The sequence below is a fragment of the Capricornis sumatraensis genome, chromosome 23 (genome assembly GCF_032405125.1).
Source record: "Capricornis sumatraensis isolate serow.1 chromosome 23, serow.2, whole genome shotgun sequence".
Classification (NCBI taxonomy): domain Eukaryota; kingdom Metazoa; phylum Chordata; class Mammalia; order Artiodactyla; family Bovidae; genus Capricornis; species Capricornis sumatraensis.
Genome location: NC_091091.1, coordinates 43,596,407 through 43,623,106, shown reverse-complemented (window position 1 = coordinate 43,623,106; position 26,700 = coordinate 43,596,407). Strand labels below are relative to the sequence as shown.

Here is a 26,700-nt window from a genome sequence, read left to right as displayed (position 1 = left end):
GTCCACTCTCTCAGTCAGCCTCTCTCTTACTGACTCAAGAACCGGAGCCATCAGAAAACAGTGACAAGGTGTTCCGGGTGCTGTGAAGGAAAAGAAGGAAATGAGAGGAGAAGTCCTCCGTGAGACTGAATTTTCCAGGATGGGCTCCCTGAGCAAGGGACATTTAATCAAGACCTAAAAGCTGAAAGGGATTTCATTTATACAACTCTTATCTGTAAAGGTTTCATTTGAAGAAGAAAAGCTTCTATGGTGATTTTCATTGCTATGCTATTTTTATTTCACTTTATAAGCCTCATTAACTTTTTTTTTTTTAACAAAGAAAGAGCTGAGAGCCACTTTAGCTGAGATGGGACAAACGCATGAAGCTCCTCTAAGTGGGTGGGAATCAATGGGAGACAGACAGGTCCGGCCAGGCTAACCCATATCAGAGGCCGAAAATCTCCTGTTTTTGTCAAGCTGTAGCTGTGTCTGGCAAACCTTGTTTAATCTGGATCTCTGGGGGGGTTAAAAAATTTCTTTGCTTTGGCTCCAGCTTCTCCTCCTTTCCTCCTTCGAGAACAAGATCTTTTGTAAAATTTAAAGTGGCCAGAACAGCTGGGGAGTGCTCTCTGTACACAGTGAAGCCTCTCCCCCAGCTCCTGAGCTCCATCACTGGGAGACAGGGAGGAGGGTTCCCTGGTCTATGGTCTTGCAGAAGTATCAGGGTTTTCTTCCTCACACGGGGCACCCATCCCTAGGAGGGCTTCACCCATGTCAGTGGAGGACCAGAGGGCTGGGTGGTACAAGATGATAAAGGATAGGCGGGTGTCTCAGGTACCAGGCTGCACTGGAAGGCTGGAGGGGTCACTTGGAGAAAAACGCTGTCCAGGTAATATGAATTTCGAGAGTCGATTTCATTGCACGACTGCTTACTGAGCACCTCCAGTACGCCAGGCACTGGGACAGGTATGAAGGCGACCCAGAGAGCACGCAGGCTTTCTACGCTACTGAGAACTTTTCATATAGACACGCAGCCAGCAAGCACTAGGCACCTTCTGTGTGTGGGAGACAAGCCAAGCGCTTTCTGCGCCCTCTCCTTAGAGGAGCTCGTTGGGCAGTGGGAAACTCGCAACTGCCTGAGGGTCGTGGGAGCCACGTGCAGGGTGCTGTGCGACCCTGGCGGGAGGGGAGAGGACCTGTAGTCAGGGAGGGCTTCCCCAGGAGGGGATCTTGAAGTACAGTTTTCCAGGAAAGGAAGGGCCAGAGAGCATCCAGGTGGTGGCAAAATCTGTGCAAAAGTCAGGGGGAGGATCACACCAGGAAAGATGGGGTGCACGGTGTGGGGTCTCCTTTCTCCATTACACAGTGATGAGCATGCACCGTGTACAATACGACAAGATAAACACAGCAAATAAGAGCAGCAGCTTACCTTCCCTTAGCACTTACTACGTGCCAAGCTTCAAGCTAAGCAGTTATGTGCATCATATTATTAAAGTCTCACCACGATTCTCTATTAGGTCAGGATCAGATTCTCCCACTTTGCAGATGCATAAACTGAGGCCAGGATGGCATATTCAGCCTCTGCTCCAGCTAGTGAGGCATAGACTCAGGGGGAGACAGGCCCTCAGGCCCACGTTGGTCTGCCTCTGATGGGTCACCTATTAGTGCCCTGGGTTGCAGGTCCTTGGATGGGCCTCTCCTCGATGGGTAATCATGTTGGGAAGCTGTTTATACATATGAAATTTAAACGCTTGAATACTGAACAGCCCTCACCCCTACCTCTGGGATGCAGAATGGTAACAATAAACAAACAGGCTTTCTGTTTTATCCACTGGACTTTGGAAGCTTGGTTTTAAAAGAGATTTAAGAATTTTATCCAGGTCGTTGCAACGGCTGCCAATTTTGGCTGGATGCACAAAGCATTGGATTTTCAACCTTCTTAGAAGTAGAAATGGATTCTTAGCTACAGACTTTATAACCGGATGTGACGACCTACCCTCCTTTCCACATGGAGGAGAGAACGTCCTGAGGGGAAGGGAAAGGAAGTGTTTGTGGCTCGCAGGAGCTCCATCCTTTATGCCTGAGCCCCTCCAAAGCACTCTGCCTTTCAGCATGTGATTTACAGCTTGCATTGAGTCATCAGTGAAACCCAGGTGTGAAGGAATGCGCCAAGATTTTTTTAAAAACTGTGTTTCCTGATTGTGCCCTTAAGGGTAGATGTAATTAAACTGACTCAAAAAGAAACTACTCTGCTCAGGTTTGGATATATGATCAGTGTTGTGATCTCAGTCAGGTTATTGTAGCTTGAGAACAGGATCTACTTCTTTTTTATTGTTCAGGGTTACTTATATAATACAGTCTCTGCATGGCAAAAGGGTATATATTACAAACACTTTTTAATATATTGCCCTATTTCTATATCTATTACTTCCTAAAAGTCACTAGAAAGTTATGGAAGAATAAAAGGTTAAAATCATTGATTTTGGCTGACTCTAGAAGATGGTGCCATACAATTGATCGGTTTATTCATTTTGGTAGAAAAGAAAAAAACCAGTTAAGCTGGTCTTCTGTGTTCAAATGGCAAGGTAGACATTGTTTCTGTAATCTGCATCTTGGTTAATACAATATTCTCTGTTGGTACAAGCATTCTAGGGATTTAAAAAATCACTTTTCAGATAAATTTTTCTTTTCCATTGGGTCCATAATCTTTAATGTCTTCTCTTATACACATAAAGAACACAGATATGGTGGGCATGAGTTCATTAGAAATGCATCTGGGAAAATGAGTCTGCCTTCCAGATAGAGGTCACCTGCCCCCATGCCCACCTGCAAAGCTGGGGAGGGGGGGTCTTATAACCTTGCATCATCACCAGCACTTGACACTCTCCGGCTTTCTCATTTCTGTGCAGCTAATATTGCCAATTGATGCCTCATCATTTAAATTTCTCTTCCTCTGATTGCTAACAACTTTGAGCATCTCTCTCTTTCCTTTTCTCTGGCTGTGTGGTATGCGGGATATTAGTTTCCCAATGAAGGATCAAACCCATGCCCCCTGCAGTAGAAGCACCCACAGTCCCCAGTGAGCGCCCTTTCATGCAGTTAGGGACTCCACAGAGATTAATGCTCTTTCTCTTTAAGGTTTCATGCATTAGGTGATCATAGGAGCAGCTCCAGAATTTCCACATTTGAGGAATTTAGATCTTAAGCCATTCCACTGGAAGGTGGGGCTAAATGTGTGGCTAAAGCCACCCCAAGAATCCTTTGTGACCAGCACCAGGGGCCTGTGCCTAAGTGCATCGTGGACCACGTGATGGGTCAGAGACTAGTGGGAGCAGGCTTAGATCTGCAGGAAGTCATTACTGCCCATCAGCTTGCAGAACAGGAGCAGAGGGAGAGGCTTCCAGGCAACACAGAGATGCAGCTACCAATTGCACCCCTGGGGCCAAAGTGGAGAGGGCTGTGGAAGGGTTGCGGGGAGAAGTACCTAGATCTCTCTCTCTCCCATCCTCCTATCTCCTCCTGACACCTCTCACTGACCATAACCAATCAGAAATCAGAGGGCAAGGACGCTCACTCCACCGGACCACAGACTCACCAATAGGGATGGAGATGGGAGGGTGTGCACAGAGAGAAACCCTCACAAAGGTCAGAGGTGTCATATCTAACATATCGTCCTGTACGTAGCAGGTGACCAAGAAATGCTGAATCTCCAGGGATGTTGAGCAGCCTCTGACTAATCTGAGTTCAACGTCTCCCCAGGTGTCTGTTGGCATGATTTCTTAACAGTTTTGACAACAGCATCTTAATGTTTACAAGTGGAATATCTCAAGCCAAGGCAAGTTTCCCCAGGTCAAACTAAAGCTGAAATCACAAAGCAGAGGCGGTACTGAAGGGAGAAACTGAGCAGCGAGGGGAGGAGGAACCATGAGCTCAGAATAAGGCTTATCAAAAGACGCTGAAGCTAGAGCCTGAGTGAGAACAAGCATGTTGAAAATTAAATATGAAATGGGTAATTATGCAGTAATGAGACTGAGGACATTACAAAGGACACTGCCATCGAAACCACCACATCTCAACAGAGTAATGAACAGGAAAAACCCTCCAGCTTTGTAATTATAATCATCGTTGCCATAACAACTTAGTATCTCTCTTTGTGAGCAGCTAGCTTGAGACTATATTTTTAGCAATGACTGTGCTTGAACGTGTATTTTTCCTTATATAGCAGATAATTTTTCAAATTACTGATCTTAAAAAGAAAAACAATTTCATTTTCATTCTCTCTGAGTGTAAACGTCTCGGGCATAATTAGGGAAATAAGCAGGTGTGAAAGTTCATTATGAAAATGCTATAAAAAGTATTGATGTCTTGACAACATTTGCTTCAACAGAATGTTATTTGGACCTGTACACTCTTATTGTTCCTTGTCAAGCAGCTTAACATATAAATCTTCTCTGCGGGGTTCATAAATATTTGAAAAATGATTAGCTCTGTAAGGTGTTTGAGGATTATTTGACAAGTACGGATTTATGTTGTGAGACAGAAATTGGCTTAGCAGAATCCTGAGTCTCAGGAATGAATGAATGAATGTATAAACATTGGCTTACCTTGCTTAACAGAAATACACATAACAGATTCCCAGCTGAAGCAAGCAATGAGTTGACCTAAAAAATCAAACAAAATACCATTTGAAGAATTCAGAGAACAGAAGGAGTCCTGAGCTGCCATTTTGGTTTCCAAATTTGCTCCAGCTATTACACCCAGCTGGAAGGGTTGCTCTTATAGCTTGGCAAATATCCAAGATAAGTTAGCACTTTACTGAGCTCTGCTCACTCTATTGGGAGATGATAACAGGACTTTGTTAGGGTCTTAGACTTAAGCTAAATAAATGCTTTATTAGGTTGAGAACAGAAAGGTCTCAGAAAGAAGCATTCTTTCCCAATGCCATGAAAGGCCCTCAGCCAAGATAAGTCATGCAGCAAAGACTTACTGAGAATTTTCTGTCTTTCTTGTACTCTATTGTGTCTGTGGAGGATAAGCAGATTTCAATAATTACCAATTTATAAAGCATTTAAAGACTCTGTCAAATTACCGCACAACTGCACTCATCTCACACGCTAGTAAAATAATGATCAAAATTCTCCAAGCCAGGCTTCAGCAATACGTGAACCATGAACTTCCAGGTGTTCAAGCTGGTTTTAGAAAAGGCAGAGGAACCAGAGATCAAATTGCCAACATCCGTTGGATCATCAACAAAGCAAGAGAGGTCCAGAAAAGAGTTCCAGAAAACATCTATTTCTGCTTTGTTGACTATGCCAAAGTCTTTGACTGTGTGGATCACAATAAACTGTGGAAAATTCTTCAACAGATGGGAACACCAGACCACCTGACCTGCCTCTTGAGAAATCTGTATGCAGGTCAAGAAGCAACAGTTAGAACTGGATATGGAACAACAGACTGGTTCCAAATAGGAAAAGGAGTCCATCAAGGCTGTATATTGTCACCCTGCTTATTTAACTTCTATGCAGAGTACATCATGAGAAACGCTGGGCTGGAAGAAGCACAATCTGGAATCAAGATTGCTGGGAGAAATATCAATCACCTCAGATATGCAGATGACACCACCCTTATGGCAGAAAGTGAAGAAGAACTAAAGAGCCTCTTGATGAAAGTGAAAGAGGAGACTGAAAAAGTTGGCCTAAAGCTCAACATTCAGAAAACGAAGATCATGGCATCTGATCCCATCACTTCATGGGAAATAGATGGGGAAACAGTGGAAACAGTGTCAGACTTTATTTTTTGGGGCTCCAAAATCACTGCAGATGGTGATTGCAGCCATGAAATTAAAAGACGCTTACTCCTTGGAAGGAAAGTTATGACCAACCTATATAGCATATTCATAAGCAGAGACATTACTTTGCCAACAAAGGTCTGTCTAGTCAAGGCTATGGTTTTTCCAGTGGTCATGTATGGATGTGAAAGTTGGACTGTGAAGAAAGCTGAGCACCGAAGAATTGATGCTTTTGAACTGTGGTGTTGGAGAAGACTCTTGAGAGTCCCTTGGACTGCAAGGAGATCCAACCAGTCCATTCTAAAGGAGATCAGTCCTGGGTGTTCATTGGAGGGACTGATGCTAAAGCTGAAACTCTAATACTTTGGCCACCTCATGCGAAGTGTTGACTCATTGGAAAAGACTCTGATGGCTAGGAGGGATTGTGGGCAGGAGGAGAAGCGGATGACAGAGGATGAGATGGCTGGATGGTATCACTGACTCAATGGACATGAGTTTAAGTAAACTCTAGGAGTTGGTGATGGACAGGGAAGCCAGGCATGCTGCGATTTAAGGGGTCGCAAAGAGTCAGACACCACTGAGCTACTGAACTGAACTGAGCTAAAGACTCTGTACAAGGGACAATGAAGAGTACTCCTATCATTGCTGCTGGCTGCCGTTCTGGGAGAACTAAGTTGAGATGAGTATGTGAGTCGTACGCAGAGGGGTTGGGTTTCCATGGGCTGGGTAAGCTCTTTGGGTTCCTCAGTAGGAGAGAAACATTGTAAATGGATGTTTTAGGGAGAAAGTTGGTAGCTTCCCATGTTGGGTGAACAGCAAGTCACAGAGACCAGAAGCAGGGGGACCTGCTAAGCAAGTACTCCCGTAATCTGGGATGGGGTGCCGAACAATGGACCAGGTCCTGCCAGTGGGAACAGCGGAAGAGAAGATTAATGTGCCAGAAGAAGCAATAGGCCTAGGAGATGCGCCGGCTGTCTCAGCAGGTGGAGCACAGATGGGGCTTCATCTGGGAAGCTGAAGCATGAGGACTCCTCCTTGGCAGACAGGCTGGGGTTGAGAAGCAGGATGAGACTTGGTGCACAGGGGAATGAGGTCAGCTTGGCCACCCCTCGTTGTAAACTTGATGAACTCTGGCTGTGCCCTGCGCGTTTCCAGGCGAGTCAGCCCTAGTGATGGAGAATCAGGGGAAGACAAAGGCGGCTCCAGGAACCGTACAGCGGGCTGCTCCGTGTTGGGAGAATTGGCGTCAGTGCCAATTCTTGCTCTATTTATTCTACTTGCTTTAATTATGTGCCTCCCCATGGAAAACAAACAAGCAAGCAATAACGCAGAGAACAGCGATTAGTGGGATTCATTTCCTGATTTGAGGGATGTGTTGAGAATCACGTTTGAGTAGGACAGTCTCTGATTATTTAGCAGATGCCACAAGTAGGTGTATGTTATTTTTGTTACCTAAGAGGTGCCAGAAAAGTAACATGTTTTCAAAACCTGCAGGTTTGGGCCCATCAAGATGCAGAGTGTCTGACGTTAGCTGTTGGATTAATGCAGGAAAGCAGGGTTGGATATGACTGGCAGTAGTTTACTTTGCATCTGTGGGTGACTCTGGGCCTGTTTCCTTCCCTGAAGAATGGGAGGGAGAAAGTTAGTCTCAAGCTTTAACTGTATCAGAATCAGGTGAGGAGCTTCTAGACATGGCGGTGTCCAATCCCACCCCCAGGAGACCCTGTGGGCTTGGGGTGGGGCTTGTATATTTAGCCAGCTCTGGGGTCTCTGGTGGAGGTGGTGCAGGGGGGCAACCCTGTCTAGATGGAGGATCCCAGGCGATTCTCTTGCTTGTGCTTTGTATAGCCAGCTAGAACTTCTGGGTGTATCACTTGCTGACTTTTTGCCAGTGAAGCTCCGTGTGGACTTATTTGTTGTCTGAAGTGCCTGGCTGTAGATGAAAGAGTCCCTTGAGTGAGCCCGGGAGATATATCCCAGAGGAGGGTGGGCAAGCATCCAGAAATGGGTCATGGACCAGCTCAGCCCAGGCCACTTGGAGAGTGGAGGGGGGAAGGAGGCCTTCTTCCTCTCTCACTCTGGAGACTTCTGCTGGCTCTGGGCTCCAGAATGTTCTGAGGGGTTTGACAACCAGGTCCAGGGACTCCTGACCCTCGGAAATAGGGCAGGGCCCACTTCAGCTGGACCTCCCACCCCCCAGCCATTCTGCTTTGGCTTAGGCCTGGGAGCCCAGAAGACCTGCCTTAAAGGACGGCCTGGTCATTGCTCTAAGTGGGGACAAGGAGAGAAAATGAGCTGGTAAACGAGGGAGGCCAGAGGCAGAGGAGAGCCCAAGTCTGCCCACAGTGTGGGCTCAGAAGTGTAGCTTCAAAGAAAAGAGGAGGACTTGCCTGGGTGCCCAGACCCAGCTCAGTGGCACCCTGGAATGGCAGGGCCCCAAGGACTGGCAGGGGATAGCCCAACCAAGGGTTGAGGGTCAGGCTGTCCCTGGGGTCAGCAGAAAAAGCCCCCAAAGATACTCCTACCCGAATCCTGGGGCTCTGTGAATTGAGTAGGTTCCCTGGCAAAATGTGGATGAGGTCACCACCTTAAGAGAGGGGAATTATTCTGAATTATGGGTGGACCCATCCAATGACAGAACCACTTCGAGTAGAGAATTTTCCCCAGCTGGGAGGAGGGAAGATGTGGCAGAATGGGAGAGAGCTGGGACCACTGGAGCAACTCAGCACGCCAGCACCGGCTCTGAGATGCAGGTCCCACGTGGGAGCACCAGAGAGAGAGGCTGCAGAGAGCTCCTCACAGACGGCAAGAGAAGGGATACAGGCAGCTCCCCGGAGTGAAGCCCGGCCAGTGAACAGGACCTCAGGGCTATCACCTCCGGGAACTGAACTCAGCCAGCGCCCGTGTGAGCCTGGAAGACTTCCCTGGAGGCCCTACTAGAGAAGGCAGCTTGCGAACCGGTGCCTGGATTTTAGCCTGGGGACGCCCACTCAGATTCTAACCTGTAGACCTGTCCCGTAATAAGGATGTGTTGTTTTAAACCACCAAACTTGTCATAATTTGTTACAACCGCAATAGGCAGCCAGTGCAGGCCACACTTCCCCAATATCCCGGCCTGAAGGATGAACACAGAGTTTTATTGGGGGAAGGATGGTACTTTTTTCCAAAGGTAGTGAGCTCCCTGCCAGCCTGGTGGGCCCTGGAGCAGGAATCTGCTCACCCGATGACCCAAATGAGCCCTGTGGCTCCCGGGACGGCAGTCCTAGGAGGGCTCCAGCTCTCTCCCCATCCAGCAGCCACTTCTCAGACCAGATCAGGGCTCCTGGTGGCTCAGAGGGTAAAGAATCTGGCAGCAATGCGGGAGACCTGGGTTCGATCCCTGGGTCGAGAAGATCCCCTGGAGAAGGGAATGGCTACCCATTCCAGTACCCGTGCCTGGGAAATCCCATGGACAGAGGAGCCCGGCGGGCTACAGTCCATGGGGTCGCACGAAGTCTGACACGACTGAGTCTAGCACTTTCAGACAAGAACTTCCAGGGACGCTAGGCCCCGCCCTCACGAACTTGACTCCAAGGAACCCTGGGGACCTGGGGACCATCCACAGTACCTGAAATAAGATCACGGTCAGGTGGGGGTGGGGGAAAGGTTTGTCTGGCCACTGGGGAACCCGTGTCTGGTGTGGAACCAGGGAAGAGGCAGGGGTCAGGAGAGCTAGAGGCTAGGCTCGGGGCTCTATTTGCTTTAGGACCTTGGGCCATCGGGGGTCACTGTTCCCCAACCTGTAAGGTGGCTGGAGCGCCCTTTCGGATGGACACTCCTTGGAGTCTCTGGGGAAGCAGGCTCCCAGCACCGGCCGGCTTCGGAGGGAGGTGAGGGGAAGGGGAGCGGTTTGGAGACAGTTTATGGGATGGATGGTTCCCAGGGCCAGCCACCACGGGGTCGGCAGGAAAGGCAGGGAGGAGGGGAGGGCGGAGCCGCCACCCTCCACCCCCCTCACCCCCCCCGCTGCGCCCGCCCCGAGCCTCGGCGCGCCCCTGCCCGCCTGGCCCGGCCCGGCCCGGCCCAGCCCAGCCCAGCCCGGCCCAGCCCAGCCCAACCCGGCGGGCGGGTCACACGCGCCGCCAGCCGGCCGCCTCCTCACCCCGTGCTGCTGAGCGCCCGGCGCCCCTGCCCCGCGCCGCCGTCCGCGCCCGCCGCCCGCCCGGCGCTCCCGGCGCCCGTGACCCTGCCCGGGGCGCGGGGCGGAGCGGGCATGGCCCGCCGGGGGGCTGCCGCGCTGGTGCTGGCCCTCGCGCTCCTGGCGGTGGCCCCGGCCGGGGTCGGGGCCTGGGGCGCAGCCGTCGAGGACCCCGCCGACGACGTGCAGGAGACTTGGAGCCTGGAGCCTTCCTACGCGCGCCTGGAGCCCGAGCCCGAGCCCTTCTCGCCGCCGCTGCCCGCGGGGCCCGGGGCGGGGGAGCGGGGACCGCGCCCACCCCAGCCCAGGCCGCCCAAGAAGGCGACGACTAAGCCCAAGAAAGCTCCCAAGAGGGAGAAGTTGGCTCCGCAGACGCCTCGGCCAGGTAAGTTAACTCGCGGCGCTGGGCGGCCCGAGGGGGCGCCCGTGGCCCTGTGCCTGTCCCAGCGGTGGCCTGCCGGGTCTGGGGCGACAGCTGGCTTCCCTCTGCGTGTGTCTGGGATGAGAGAGCCCCGCGAACTGCCCCCATCGCGGTCCCCACCTCGTTAGGCAATCACCGCGCGTCCGAGGCCCCTGCTAGCGCCCCAGAACTTGAACCTGACCAGCTGCCCTTCTCAGCTGCCTGGGGAGCGGGTCCCTCAGCGCCAAGTTTGAGATTTACTGGGAAAGGAGCTTACCGCCTACTTCTTCAGTCTTCGCTCAGGGCGTTTTCTTGAGAGTGAATTTCCAATTTGGTGATGTGACCAGTGGGGGTCTGTTTTGACAGTGGCCTTCTGGGAGAACTCAGCTGGCTGGCCCTTCCCCAGCCAAGGTCCCTCGCAAGCTACCCCTACCTGTTTTCTTCGGATGCCTTGAATCCTCCACCCAGGAGGGGGTTAGGATGGGAGCGCTTCTGCTGGGGAGCCTTGGGCTGCAGCCCCAGGAAGGCCGGGGCTGCTGGACTTCAGGAAGCCCAGAGGCCCCCTGGGACCCACCCACCCCTGCCACCCCTCCCACTTCCTCTCAAATGCACCCCCATGTTCTGCCTGCAGAGTCTTGGGGAAATAGCTTCCATTCAGTTTCTTACACTTTGTGAATAGAGAACTTTCTCTTAATTGTCGCAAAAGTCCTGGGCTCAAATTGCAAAGGGCTGCGGTCCTAATATTTCAGGATTGAGGAGTGAGAGCAGGACTGTGGCCAAGTTCCCGGGCCTTGGAACGGCCTTCCTTGGAAGGAGATGCGTGCCGGGGGTGGCACCATTACACAGCTCCTGGCACGGGAGGCATCACCTTTGTCTGGTTAAACTGTTCACTGAGGATAGTAGGAGGCCATGGGGAAGGAGCAGAGATGAGGGTCCAGAACTCCTAGGTCGTGGGGGGCCATCACTGCAGCAGCTTTGCACTTACCTGAGGCGGGAGGGGGTCCTGCCGTATTCGAGTTTGTGTGCTATGTGCTGTGTGCTCAATCTCAGTCACGTCTGACTCTTTGCGACCCCATGGACTGCAGCCTGCCAGGCTCCTCTGCCAGGGGATTTTCCAGGCGAGAATACTGGAGTGGGTTGCCATTTCCTTCTCCAGGGGTTTGAGTTTGTGGGTGACTGTAAACCTGCAGGCCCTTCTTGGAGTTGTTTCACCCTGCACAGAGCCAGCATTCCCCATATTTTCTGGGGAATTACGCCTATCAAGATTGGTAAAAACCACACTGGTTTAATAATAGGAATGGAAGTGGGACAAGGCCATTCGCTGTGACTCTGCTAGGAGTTTTATGGGCAACCATCTCATTTATTTCTTTCACGGGCTCCGAGGGGTGGATATTCTTGTTACTTTGCAGATGAGGAAACTGAGGCTCTGACCGTGTCAGCAGTCTACTCAGGGTCACTCTCGAGGTGGTGTGGCAGCCTTGGTGGCCCTTCTGTGCTTTTAAGGGCTTTTTTGTTTGGTCATGTGAATCAAGCTGGCATGTGTTTTTGTTTTCTAGCATCTGCCACGTGGTCAGTGCGGCGCTGGGCATGGTGGGTCGAGTTGGGTGGGAGACACGTCTGTCAGGTTCTGGTATGTACTGAGGGGTGGCCGGGAGGACATGGGGAGGCCCAGGCTTGACTGAGAGTCCGAGGACTGCACTGAATCCCAGTTCTGGGGCTCAGTACTCAGCTTCTTGACCCCAGCATCTTCATCTGCACGTGACGGCTGCCTCGCTCTGCTCTGTCACTTGTTCTAGGAGCTTTTCAGCAAAAGCTTGTCATGTGTCAGCTCATGCTTGTGCTGGTCCCTTCTGAGCCGTTCTTTATTCTGCAGGTCGTTACCAGGAGCCTGCTCAGCATCAGGTGCTGGGTGAGGTCCTGGGGGAGGGGAGAGCAAAAAGGCCCCGCCCCACTCTCCTGGAACACACTGGAATCGGGTGCTTAGAGGGTAGTTGCAAGTGTGGTGAGAGCGGCGTCGTTGCTTCCCCAAACTGAAGACAGGTCTCTGGAAGCTCCAGAGACTCAACCCCCAGGCCTGCTACCAATCAGGGTGTGTTTCTAATAAACAGTTTGGGGCATTTTAGACTCCCCCCTCCAACTCTGTCAACCAAAATGTTACCTTGATCCAATACTTTTAGCTCCGATTCTCCCCATCCTCATCTTTTTGGCCCATGACCAGTGGAACCCTCTATCCTGAACCTGAAGTCAGAGAAGTCAGAGGCTCTGGTTAAGAATCACTTTGCTGAGGGCAGTTAGTGATAATTCTGTGCGATGAAATTACAGTAAGAGAAAATGATTTTGCCTCCCTTAAGGGGTGGCTTGATACAGGTACTGCTCCTTTCCTGGTGGCTCAGTGGTAGAAAATCCACCTGCCAGTGCAGGAGGCATGGCTCTGATCCCTGGGCTGGAAAGATCCCCTGAAGAAGGAAATGGCAACCCACTCCAGTATTCTTGCCTGGAAAATCGCATGGATGGAGGAGTCTGGTGGGCTACAGTCCATGGCGTTGCAAAGAGTTGGACACGACTGAGCACCTAAACAACGCACATGATGTGATAGACGCACTCATCTCTGTGTGGGACCACTTCATAAGCAGATGCAATAACACCTTAGGACGGCATTTATAATATTCTTAGGGGCCACAGTGGGAATGTTTATTGTGAGCTTTTGGGCTGCGTGGGTGGTGCACTGTCTAGGCACTGAGGTGGGAGTGAGGGGTTAGATTTAGAGAAGAAGAATGTAAGAGCATGTATAACTGCTCACTGAGAGTTTTCTCATGTGCTTTGTCTCCCCAGATGATAAAATATTTTCCACATAGCTTGTATCATACATAAAGGCTGGGCTCAAGAGAAGATGGGAGGTAAATGCTCTATGTCTCTGGGTCTAGGGGGAGTCTTGTCTGAATCCCATAGGAAGGTTTACTTAAGGGGCCAAGGGCATTGGGGATTAGATCTTGGTGTGAGTTTGGCTTTGACTCTTGGCTGTTTTTTCATGCCACCAATGTGCAGTGGCTTTCACGGGCCAACATTCTCTTGGAAGTGGCTTGGATAGCTGAATCCTTTGGTTAATTGAGAGTATTGCATTTTTCCATGAGTGACTGATGGATTCCGGAGTAGAGCCCTTATATACCAAATAGAGTGGAAGCTTACAATTTTTAAAGGTTTTTATTTGGAAATAAGCATAGACAGGAAGGAAATTGTAAAAATAGTGCAGAGAGCTCCTGTGTACCCTTCTCCCAACTTCCCCCAATGATAGCATCTACAGTACAAGAACTACAGTACAAGGTTTCTCTACCTTGGGAGTATTGACGTTTTGGGGTTGATGTGTGTGTGTGTGTGTGTGTGTGTGTGTGTGTGTGTGTTTATTTATGGGGAAGGCTGTCTTGTGCATGGTAGAGTGTTTAGCAACATGCCTGGCCTTGACCCACAAGGTGCTAATCTCACCCTCCGAGTTGTGACAACTAAAAATGTCTCTAGACATTGTCACATGTCACCAGTGGGCTAAGAATCACTGCTATATACAGTATCAAAACAGGAAAATGACATTGGCACAATACTTTTAACTTTCAGATGATGCGCTAAGTCACTTCAGTCGTGTCCCACTCTGTGTAACCCTAAGGACCGCAGCCCGCCAGGCTCCTCAGTCCATGCCTTGGTTTCCAGGCAATGAGTGGGTTGCCATTTCCTTCTCCAGGGGACCTTTCCCACGCAGGGACTGAACCTGTGTCTCTAAGGTCTAACTTGCATTGGCAGGTGCGTTCTTTACCACTAACATCACCTGACATTCCCCAGTTTTCATGTGCACTTTTGTGTGTGTGCAGGGGTGTGTGTGTGTAGTTCTGCACTGTTTCACGTCTATAGATTCACGGAACCACCATCCCCATCAGCATACAGGACTGCGGAATCCTTGTCTGTGATTGAGTAGGACTCAATCTCGTACAGTTTCTGAGACCCTCATTGTGAACATCAGCAAATCCCAGAATTTTAGATCTTCAAGGAACCTAAGTGTTCATTATATGCAAATTCTTATTGCAAGATTCTGCCAGCAGGCTACTTGGTGTTAAAAAATGGTTGAAGAAGACTATTTGGATGATACTGACTTTAGCACTTCATGGAGTGGGCAGGCAGTCTCCTTGTGGGGAATGGCAAAATGGGGCAGAAGGCAGGAAGTTTTTATAGAACAAAGAGCAAGGAGAAGAAAATAGAAAATATCTGGTTGTTTGAGGTGACACAGTCAACTTTGTTTGGGGTGAGAAGACCCAGAGTTGACCTGGCATTTAGGAATTAACTGAATACTTCTGGTCAGGAAAGGATTGTTAGTGCCAAGAAGTTTATCTAAGTTTAAATTTGGTAATATGGCACCGTGGGCAAAAGCAGCTCCATCTTGGGCTTCTACATTGGTCTAGGTGCCTATGTTTCCACTGATGGGTGCTCACCACCTTGAAAGGCTGCCTGTTCATTGGATAAATACTACTGATTGCTAGAATGTTCTTCCTCACAAGGACCTGGCAAGCTGCTTTTCTCTAATTCCATTTATTCAACTGTCTCTCGCCAAATTCAATATTGTCTAGACCCCTGCAGTTGGAGGTCCAAAGAATGAGTCTCTGGGCTCCGTTTTCATCATCCCAGGGTGAAGAGTGAGATGAGGGACCACAGTCTGGACATGTGAGTGGATGTGCGGTGTACTTTCCATGTCATCTCCAAATTGATGGCTTTGGTTTGGAACCATACTCCTCTTAGAGGGAAAAAAAAGGCATTAGAGAAGTAAACCATAGTTACATAACTGACTCGCCTTGCTCCCTGCCCCAAGAGGTAGTGAAAAACAGAAAAGTTCATAAACAAAACTCAGTAGGCGATTTGAAGATGTTTTATTCTCCCTCTTCCATTGGGCTGGAAGTAGCCTTGAACTTTTGGGTTCCTACGTGTTGGTTGCTTCCTTCAAGGGCTGGGGAGCATGCACGTCTGTTGGAATACACGCTCGCCTGCATCAGACCCCTGACTCTGACCCTCTGTCTTGAGCCCGTGGAATTCGCAGAGTGGGCAGCGAGCCACGTTTGTTTGTGTGTCTGTGCCCAGAATTGGCGAGTTTGTACTTTGTCCTGTGTTCTACTCGGCCTGGGAAGGGGAGGGGCTGGCGGTAATCAGAGAGTTGTTATATGAGCATATTTGGTTGTAAACAAAGTCCTTTCTGTTATGCACTGCCAGCTAGTTGCTGGAAAGAGCTTCGCTTTTAAGCTTTTGCTTCAGCACCCTTCGAGGCTTCTTGCACGCTTCGCCCTTCGGCTGGAAATGTCTTCTCTTGGGCCAAGCTGGAGTGTGAGGATTAGGAGCATGAGTTTGTAAATGTTTCCCTGCATACTTTAAAAGCAATCACAAGGCTATCAGCACACCTAAATAAATAACAAGGAATCTTTGCGTCATGGTATTATATGCTCTCTGGAAGAGTTAAATCCATTTTTTTTTTTTTTTGGTCCAGATCAACTTCCTAGAGAATTCCAAGGGAAAGGACTTTTTATAGAAAAGGTCTTCTCATGTACATCAGCAAGCAGCTTTCCTAAGACACCACCTCTGTTTCCAACATGCTTTCCAAAGTCAACTCTTCGTGCTGGCAGATCTCCCCACCATGCCTGTGGTTGTAGAAACCCAGGCTTGTGTGTGGGTGATGAAGGGGCAGACACCTGCGTGTTTGGAGAAGCTGGGTTGGAGGCCTGGCTTCTGAAGATAGCCATTGTGTTTCCTGTGTGCCTTGAGCATCCCTGACTCTGGGTCTCATGGAGGACAGTGCCTTAGGTCTCATGGCAACAGCAGCCTGGGCTCTGGAATATGGATTTTTTTTTCTTTTTCTCTTTTGGCCCTGCTTCATGGCATGCAGGATCTTAAGTTCCTCAATCAGGGATCGAACTCTTGCCTGCTGCAGTGGAAGTACAGAGCCTTAACCACTGGACTGCCAGGGAAGTCCCCGGGAACCTGGAATTCTGAGGTGGGGGTCTTCTCTGGATGTGTCCGAGGTGGTCAGGGAGCTTGAGTTCTCAGGCTTGGCGTCTCCAGCAGTGGCTCTGCCCTCTCTGGCCTTCTGAGGTTCCTCTGGCTTCCCTGGGATCATGAAACCCATAAAATTGGGGTGTCTTGGAATGGCCATGGGAAGGGCTCATGTCCGTAACTGACTGGCATCCCATTGGCTACTGATCTGGGCATCATAGGAATGTCAGAGCCACACAGGACACCTTCAGGTGTTAATTCAAGGCTCTACATCAGACTTTTATGGAATACTTGGTTCATGAGAGGCACATGTAAGGGTTTGGCAGAGTTTGTTCAGGATTCAGAGAGATTCAGAATCTGGCTGTGCCACCGTGGGCACAGGTGACATCTTCACGTCTTGAATTCATCACTGTGACAGGGGAGTAATAACAAGAAGCTTCCGAGGTGGTGTGAGGTTAGAAGGTCAAGGCACAGCCTCCCAGTCTCTTGAGGGATGGGTGAGAGGCAGCTTCAACCCAGGGTCTGCGGGCCTGCAGCCGCATTGAGTCCTGATGGCTTCCTGCCAGCACTGCAGCTCAGCTTGTTGGCATCTCCTTCTCCGCGTCTCACTGTCTTCCCTTCTTCATTTGTGCTTCATGAAATAATCGCCTTCCCCCGTCACTGCTGCAGCACAAAGCCTTGTCCCAGGCTGATTCCAGGCAGAACCCAGACTGAGACTGCAGATACCTGTAGTGCCCCTGGCAGGGCCTGGCACACCCTGCCTTGCTGCGGTTCTGGGGGTGTCTCTTTAAAAGGCTGAGGGCTTCTTACTTGGTTGTAAGTCAGCAAGGTAGCTGCCGCTGCCCAGAGGCTGGGAGGGGCTGTCCCTTCTGCCCCTGGGACATGGTGGAGACCAAGTCTTCTGAACAAAAGGCCAGCCCACAGGGGGCCAGGGGCTGACTGGAAGGTTTCCCAGGGAAGACAAGGCTGAGTGGGGGACAAGGGGATGGGTGGGAAGAAGCGCTTGTGAGGGATTGATTGGCTGGTTGGTTGATTGATCGATAGACTTTGGTCCAGTCCTGGTTAAAAAAAAAAAAAAAAAAAACTTAAGAAATTACACCCGATGCCTCCATCTCCAGCTCAGACCTTTCAGGTTGCCAGTTAACCAAAGCAAGCACATCCTTCCTCCACTCAACCTTTTGGTCCCCAGGCTTTTACCTGATCCCTGGGAAACCTGTTCCCACCAGGACCTTGGCTCTCTCAGGTTTGGGATCTGGAAGAGGGCACAGGGCAGTCCCCGCCCCGTGTCATGACCCTTTTCCTGCTAACACACACAGGGAGCTCCAGTCTCTAACCGCTGAGTTTGGGTTTCTCATGTCCTCCTGCAAGACCCTCCTTGGTTCTGTGGTATTCGAGAAAGTGAAATTATCGTCTGTCACAGTGCAGTGAGGCGGCCTCTCTGGGGAGCTTCCAGAACCCTCAGTGGCTTGGGGCCAGGACCTTCCTCCCCAGGCAGGGTCCTTCCCGAGAGCTGGTGAGGGGCTCAGGGCTTGGGGCTGCATCCTTCAGGAGGAGAGAGAAAGTGCTGATGGATGCTCCCGGGCTGGAATTTCCTGGGGAAAATGCAAATATGCAGCAAAGAATTTTTTCAGTTTCTGGGGCTGCTACTGTAAGCTCCTTGTATATCGAGAGGGGGGAAAATAGTTTCCTATCAACCAAGAAGCTTGATATTTATCACCATGGACCAGAATAGAATATGCGGCCCCCACTGGCAATTCCGTTTGCTACTTTTAAGGAATTCGGTTTTGTCACGCAGCCCAGATGGAGATGTTGATTTGGCTCTGGCTCCTCCTTTGAGCACTATTTCCACTTCTCTGCTTTCATCTCTACAGACCATATGCTGCCTTTCTTGCTGCAAGAGAAGAGGAGGTTGGGAAGGGCCTAGGCCTGGCATAGGGCTCCCACTCTGCCGCCTCCTGGCTCTCTCAGTGACCTTGGCAGGGTCTCTTCTCCTTTGAGCCTCTGTGTTCCCATCTGTAGGGTAGTGTTCAGAGCAAGCTTCCTGCCCTCGATGGATATATGCCAAAATGGAACGTTTCAATCTATGAGAACCTATATGCGTGTCCAGTTGCTCAGTTGTGTCCAACTGCTTGTGACCCCATGGGCTGTAGCCCACCAGGCTCCTCTGTCCATGGGATTATCCTGGGAAGAATACCAGAGTGGGTTGCTCTTTCCTCCTCCAGGGCATCTTCCTGATCCAGGGATCCAACCCACATCTCCTGCATCAACAGGCGGATTCTTTACTGCTGAGCCACAGAGGAAGCCCTAATCTATGAGAGGATGCCTTGTAAATTGTGACTCATGGGCCACGTGTCGGCTGTTACTTGCCCAGTCGCTGGGATGGTGCTCTGTGACCGTGGGAAGTCGGGACTCATATGAACAATGAGAAGAGGTTGTCTTTTATTCACTGGTCACCGTCTGTCAGGCACTGCCCTAGGTGCTTGGATATATGGCGTCTGTGTGCGCCCCATGACTTCCAGCGAGGCAGGCAGCATGTGTGCTTATTTCACTGATGAGGGGATGGAGCACAGGAGGGGAGAGGTGGGTTCCCTGAGGACACACGTGGTCGGTGCAGAGGAACATCTGTAGGTAACTATCCCAGAAGTAGATCTTCCTAGGTGCCGGGGCCCTGCCTGTTTCTGCCTTTGCCACCCCCTGTGGGGACTCTGTTTCCCATATGTTAATCTCAGGGGTAACAGGACATCTGCCCCACATCTGGGCCGTTCTTGGCTTCCCAGAGCTGAGCGCAGGGCGAGGGTCTAGCCCAGGGGAGTGAGGCTGAGTGTGTCTGCAGGACCGCGTTCTCTGACTCCGTCTCCTGTGTTGTCTGTTGTGGCCCCAGAGAGGATGACTTGGCAGAGGGAGGGCCTGCGATGAATGTCCGGCTTCTGGGAAGTGTTGGATGGAATGTTGTTCCCCAGAACTTTGGCTTTTTCCTCTCACATTGTGTTAAACTCGCCTGCCACCCCCGCCACCACCATGTTATCTTTCTGCCAAATCAGGCTCTTCCTTCTTAAAAGTTATGGTGCCCAATTTTCCAAACGATCAAGATTTTTACCGACTCACCATCAGGCTCTTTCAGAAGAAATCGTCTTTGGAGATCACTGGCCGTGACATCTCTCCCCACAAGAGTGGGACAGACGCCAAGTGACATCAGGCTGACGTCATCAGCTGCACTCGGGTTGGCAGCCTTCCTCCTCTGGCCTTTCTTAATGTTTTGGCGTTTTGATTTCCCTGACCCAAGGAGGACTCTTAATTTTGTGATTTTTTTTTTTTTTTTTAGCTTATATTACAAATGAAAGATATGCCCAGCAGGTATCACCCAAAAATATGATGGAGAGAGAATTGCCCTTGGCCAGGCACAATGCACCCATGATTTTTTTGATGATGTTTTCTTGATAAATCTTTCTCTCTCTCTCTCTTTTTTTTTTTGGTGGGTCTAGAATTTAATCTGAAATGACTTCATTAATTGGCACAATCCATTTGATGTTTTTGGTATTTCAGCTTGTTTCTTAAAGTCCAAACTAAGTATCTTTCTCCATGGACCTTCCCCTCCCCTTATTTTTGCCTTGTTGGTCATTCACTGACTCATAATCATTCATGATCATTTGTTCATCACAGGCTTAACCAGACTCTGGAGGGAGAGCATGAGCAAAATCAGATGCAGGTCCTGCCCCCGTGCACAGAACAACATGTGTTGCATGTGTGTGATGATGTTATCCCAGACCGGGGAGCAGAGCTGCAGTGAGGGCTGCTGACATCCCCCCGCCCCCCGCCCCACCCCGGTCCTCTCCCCACACCAGGCATTGCCCCTCCCACAGCTGCTGGGGCTTGGCTGTGATGACTCAAGCTGCTCCCTTTTCTGGAGCTTGACCCTTGGAAGGTGACATCTCCCACCCCCAGTAGATCAGTCTGTAGCCAGAGACCAACTAGCTTAGGAAAGGTGGCCCCTTGTCTCATGGTGGGGCCAACATTCTATGCAGTGTCAGCTCCAGAGCTCCCTGTGGTGTCAGGCTGAGTCAGATTCTTGCTGGGAGCCCAGCCTAGCATAGCTCCTTCCTCTACCTCATCTTGCTTCCCCCCACATTTTCTCCTTAGACCCCTCCCTCAGTACATTACATGCACGGAACCCCTGCCTCAGGCTCCGCGCAGAAGCAGCTTGACCAGAGACAGGTGCTATCAGAACTCATCAAAGGAGGCAGTGGTTTAGGTGGGCAGTTCAGGAACGCCATCTCAAGGAGGGCATGGTTGAGCTGGGATTTGCAAGATCAGAGGAAGTGAAATAGGTGGAGAGTGAATGGAAGGGTGCTGCAGAGGAGAAACAACATATACTGAGTTCTGGTGGACAGAAAATATGATCTGAAGGCTGAAAAGAGGCTGGTGTTTGGAGAGAATTAGGTGGGAGGAGCCCAGCATGGTAGGAAATCTAGCTCCAGGCTCAGAGGCCTGGAGCTCCAGCTCCGTTTTATCCATTTTATCAGTTAAACGTAGTGTTACTCTTGGAGTGCCAGGGAGGGTCAAGAGTATGCCCACAGGACCTTTTGCAGCCTCAGAAGAGCAGCCACCTGCAGATGTGCCTTGTTTGTTACCGTGTTTATATCCCAGGGCGTTCACCAGAACACACTCCTTTCCTGTAACCACCAGCCTCTCAGAGTTCAAGGTGCCATCACTAGGGTCTGGGGAGGCAGAGGGTGGAGATGGTTGCTTTGCAGGAGAAGACGGTTGAGTCTCACCGTCCTGGGATGACTCTGACATATGGGGAAGTGAAGGCATCTCTCTTGGTCTCTCTCTCTCTTTTTTTTTTAAGGTAAAAATATCAGCAGAAAAGGCGTGAGAACCAAGAGCTCTGAGAAGGCTGCCAGTGATGATCAGGGCACCCCCCTGGCCCGTGACGCTGTCCGAGAGGGTGAGTGAGGCCCTTGATGTGCCTTCTGCCCCAGCTTAGTCTTCGGCCTTGGGAGGACATGGGCCCGGACACAGTAGCCGAGTTCTGAGTTGGGGGGATGGGCCTGGGGTCTTCTGCCTTTCTGAACCATCCGTGGGTGAGGAATGAAGACATGCACATCCCTTCTCTTCTGTGTGTACAGTAACTACACAGTCATTGAGTAACTCAAACTCATCAGCTTGACTGAAGCTCCTGGAGCTCCCAGTTGCCTTCCCTGCCCTTCCCTCACCCCCTCCCTCTTGAAGACAACCTCATTTCCTTTCCTGTGGGGCCTCATAGCTGTCCACAGCCTTGTGTGCACATTTCTTATCGCCCAACAAAACCCAGAGCCTCCAGGGTCAGAGGTCAAGTCTTTGACTCCCAAAGCACGTGATGCTAGGCCTGGTGTTTTACAGTCATGTAAAAATATTAGTCCTTCAATTACTTACCTTAGGATAGTCAAAGCCATTAGTTCTAGACTCACGGACAAGCTCTGGCTAATATTATGATTATGAACTATTACGATTACCATTGTTGTATCTGTTACTCTAAATTGTGGTATTTCAAAGACATTTCTGCTGACATTAGTAATACTGAACATGTATTAAGCACTTACGCTCTCAGTAATTGCTGTGGACTGGGCTTCTTACTCTGCATCTCTTGATGCCCCTCTGAGTATTGTGGATAGTCTTATTATTATCGTTATTATTACCATCATCATATTGCAGATGAGGAAAATGAGACTCAGTAATATGGGTCCTTTGCCTACCGTTGTGTGACCTTCAGTTTGTAAAACAAGGATTTGAACTCCAGATTTTCTGATTCTAGGCGTTATGCTTAGCAGCACAGCCACTTGACATATATAGAGCATTTCACAAATTTACATTTATAGAGGCAGGATCTGATTTCAGCTGCCATGTGAGCCCATAAACCATGTAACAGAGTTGATCGTCACAGAGGGAATTGTATGTTCCCCTAGGCACATTGTGATGATCTGGGGTTGGGTTTCTAACCAAGAATTTGCCATCAAAGAAATCAGAGAGAGGACTAACAGCACATCCTGAAATAAAAACAGAAGTTCCGCAGCATTGAACTTCTGCAGCCCTTAATATATGGGAATTCTATTCTGCTGTAAAGTGGGTGGGCGAGCCCTGGGCTCATCGCCCTTGGGAGGACCCAGCGTGTCAGGAGGGTGAGTGGAGGACTCAGGAGTGCTGGGGCTGTGTTTCTGTGGGTTTGCCCTGAGAGTGGAGTCCTTTGGGGTTTCCACTAAGTGGGTGGTAATGAGACTCCCACGTTGGGTGGGCCTCGGCATGACTTTTTGTCCCTTGGCCCCAACAGGCTGATAAAACACCAGCTGTTTCTCCAGATTACAAGCCACGGGGCTAGAAGGGCTTCTGGTCTGGCCTTCCCTCTCTAGGTTCTCTTGCTGTCAGATCTGGGACCAGAGAGTTCTTTCTTGTCTTGTTCATTCTTTGATGCTTTCAAAAGTATTTTAAAAAATATTTTTCCAGATTTATTTTTTAGTAGGTTAGCACAAGGGCTGGTTTGAATTATCTTATTTCTTCTTTACCAGAGTTGGAAGTTGTTATAATTTCAAAAGGTATTTTCACAAAGATTTTTCTTTTTCAATTTATTGAACCAAAGTATAACTGATTTGCTATGTCGTTTTGGTTTATCATGTACAAAGTTGTACAAAGTGATTTTATACATACATACACATGCATATATATTCTTTTTCATATTCTTTTCCATTATGATTTATTACATGATGCTGAACATAGTTCCATATGCTATACAGTAAGACCATATGTTTAGAAAGATCACTCAGAATTTTTAAAAAATCTTGCTTTGTTGTTTATCACAAAGACTTTTCAAGGCCCATTTCTGTACACAAATACATGTACACACAGGCGCACGTGCGCATGCACACAAGCACACACACACACACACACACACACACACACACACACACACACACACTGAAGTCTGAACTTGTTCCCTGTTCTGCCACACGACCATTCCCCATCTCCCACTCTGGACCACTGAGGATTGTTCCCCTGACCTTAGCCTCAGAGCCCTGTCTGAACAGTTGGGACCCCCATTCTCAAAGGCAGCCTTTCTGGCTCTGATTCACTGAGTGTCCTAGATGTGATTTTGGCCTGTGGACTTTATTCATAATGTTCTTCTATTAAAATGAAATTGAGAAATTGAGGAAAACCCTGGAGGGAAGAGAAGCTGCAGGGGCCCTGATGTGCAGATACAGGAGGGAGAAGGGTGGTGATGAGGGGAGGTCGTGTGCAGGAGGCAGGTGGCAAAGCCATCGGGGAACAGGGGTCTGGACCAGGAGGGGTCACCTCGAGGTGGAGCTGGGAAGAACAGGGCCTCAGATGGGCAGCTGTGCAGGCTCAGGACCCCTCGTCCATCATTCTCAGCATCTCCTCCGGTCGTGCTGAGGCCTTGCTGGAGACGTGGCAGAATGACGGGGTGGGGAGGATGGTTGTCATCTACCTCATGTCCAAGGTGGAAGGTGGAACAGATGGCATTTGCTTCATTTTCAGGGTGGTGGGCAGAGCAGATATTAAGCACACTGAGCTATGTGAGTGGATGGCATCAAAGGGCTCAGGTCAGATGTGGATTTGAAACCACACAACCCAGATCGGGACTTGAACCCACTGTATTTCAGGTCCTGTCTCCGGGCTTAATGAAGCTCAGGTTCTTTATGTCTCATCACAGAAAGAATTCAATGAGAGACAAAGTGATAGATAAAAAGTAGACTTATTTAGAGAGATACACATTTCAGAGACAGAATGTGGTCTCTCTCAAAAAGTGAGAAGGGCTTTGGGAGGATTACCCTGCAGAGAGTGTGGGCCATCTGAGTAGGCGAGAAGCCCCCAGATATGGGGTGGTTAGTTTTTATGGCCTGGGTATTTCATAAGCTAATGAGTGGGAGGATTATTCCAACTGTTTTGGAGAAGAGGCGGAGATTTCCAGGAACTGGGCCAGCCTCCAGTTTTGGGAGGTTTATGGTCTACCTCAGAACTGTGATGGCTCCTGGGGTGTGTCATTTAGCAACTAATATATTACAGGGACAGGCTTTCCTGGTGACTCAGTGGTAAAGAATCTGCCTGCAAATGTTGGAGACGTGGGTTTGATCCCCTGGTCAGGAAGATCTCCTAGAGGAGGGGAAGGCTACCCACTGCAGTATTCTTGCCTGGAGAGTTCCATGTACAGAGGAGCCTGGTGGGCTACAGTCCATGGGGTCTCAAAGAGTCAGACACAACTTAGCAACTAAACAACAACAACAGAAAATTACAGGGAGAGTATGATGAGTTTCAAGGTCCTCTGGAAGTTGACTCTTCCGCCATCTTGTACCTAGTTGGTTCTAACCAATTTTTGTCAGAGAGTCCCTTCTTCTACAAGGAGGTCAAACCAGTCAGTCCTAAAGGAAGTCAACCTTGAATAGTCATTGAAAGAATTGATGCTGAAGCTGAAGCTCCAGTACTTTGGCCACCTGATGGAAAGAGCCAACTTATTGCAAAAGACCCTGGTGCTGGGAAAGATTGAAGGCAAAAGGAGAAGAGGGCAGCAGAGGATGAGATGGTTAGGTAGCATCACCAACTCAATGGACATGAATTTGATCAAAATCTGAGGGACAGTGGAGGACAAAGGAGCCTGGTGTGCTGCAGTTCATGGGGTCACAAAGAGTTGGGCATGAGTTAGCGACTGAACAACAATGGCTATGTCATTCTTCTAAAGCTTGTGCCCTGCTCCCTTCCCTTCTGTTTCAGACTCACCCTGAGAGAGCCTTAGTTTTAAGGGAGAGATTATGTACATGGCTGTCACCATGACTAAGGATTAGCGTCATCTGTGGCAAGTCTCCAAAATACATCTTGGATATTGTTCTTTAATAGCATATGCAGTGGTTGAATTACTGGTGTAGTCTTCACATCTCTATACATCTACAGCCTTTGCCATATGACTTTTCAATTTCCTTTGTAAAAGTTGAAAGCCCCTTGATTGTGGGCTGTCCATGTTTTTTGTGGAAGCAAATAGAATAAGGTGGACTGGAAAAGTGCAGTTCTGAGCTGAGTGCTTAAGAGACTTTGCTCGTTTTCATTTTCTCCTTATGCCCTGCCATCTCCATGAGAAGAATACACTCATCTAACCCACTGGTTCAAGGAGCCTAGCAGATGAGTGAAGCAGAAACAGGCCCAATCTGCGGCCTGGAGCTACCAGCTGAACCCAGCTTATCTGAAGGCAACTAAGAAATAAGTGCTTCCTATGTGCCACTGGGAGTTTGTGGTGGTTTGTTACACAGCAGTAGCTGACAGATACAGTAAAGAAGATCCTCATTTTTAAAAAAGTTGCATCACGTTCTATTGAATGGACATTCCATAATTTATTTGAACTCTAGGTGATGGACATTTAGATTGTTTTCAGTATTTTGCTGCTGAATGAGGAGTATTGCGATGAACTTACCATGCATTGGTTGCAGAATAGCTCCTTGGCTGCCATTCAGAGCCCACCATGATTTGACCTGTTTCTGGCCACTGTCTCCTTTTTTCTGGCCAGATAAGAGCTTGTTTCTCAGACATGCCCTGTGCTGAAAGCTTGCTCATGTGTTTCCTCCAAAGGGAATTGGGCAAGCATCTCAGCTGGTGATGGAGAAGCAGCTTTGGGGTCAGGCTCCACCCTCACTGGCTGTGAGGCTCCGGGCTAGTCACTATCTCTATGACCCAGTTTCCTTCTCTGTAAAGAGGGGATAATATCTCCTTTATGCGTTTTTGTGGAGATGAAATAATGTGTGCAGAGTGGAGCGTACACAGTAAGCTCTCAGCGAACATTAGCTGTGATTTTTATTTGCTGTCCTGGGATTTTTTTCATGCCTTAGTTATAGGAGTTGGCAGATATTTTTAAAGGATCATAAATATTGCACACTTTATTGGCCAGCAAGCAAAGTCGAGACTATTATGTCGGTATTTAAATAACCATTAAAAAATATAAAAACCATTCTTATCTCGTGGGCCATACAGACACAGATGGTGAACTGAATTTGGCCCTGATGAGGACTGTAGCTTGCTGGATTCTGCCTCAGGACTTGTTGTTGTTCAGTTGTTCAGTTGCGTCTCACTCTTTGGGACTCCATGGACTGTACCACGCCAGGTTCCTCTGTCCTCCACCATCTCCCAGAGTCTGCTCAAACTCATGTCCACCGAGTCCGTGATGCTATCTAACCATCTCTTCCTCTGCTGCCCCCTTCTCCTTTTGCCTTCAATCTTTTCCAGCATCAGAGTCTTTCCCAGTGAGTTGGCTCTTCGCATCAGGTGGCCAAAGTATTGGACCTTCAGCAACACTCCTTCCAGTGAATATTCAGG

General features: G+C 49.3%; 1 protein-coding gene across 1 annotated transcript in view; it reads left to right on the top strand.

Annotated features, from left to right (window-relative positions):
• Window positions 1–10,019: 10,019 nt before the first annotated feature.
• Window positions 10,020–26,700, top strand: part of CPXM2 (carboxypeptidase X, M14 family member 2) — a 137,425-nt gene continuing 120,744 nt past the window's right edge. The window contains exons 1-2 of the mRNA XM_068961609.1: window positions 10,020–10,329; window positions 21,206–21,304. Of these exons, the coding sequence (XP_068817710.1) occupies window positions 10,020–10,329; window positions 21,206–21,304 (409 nt within the window). The remainder of the gene's footprint in view (window positions 10,330–21,205; window positions 21,305–26,700) is intronic.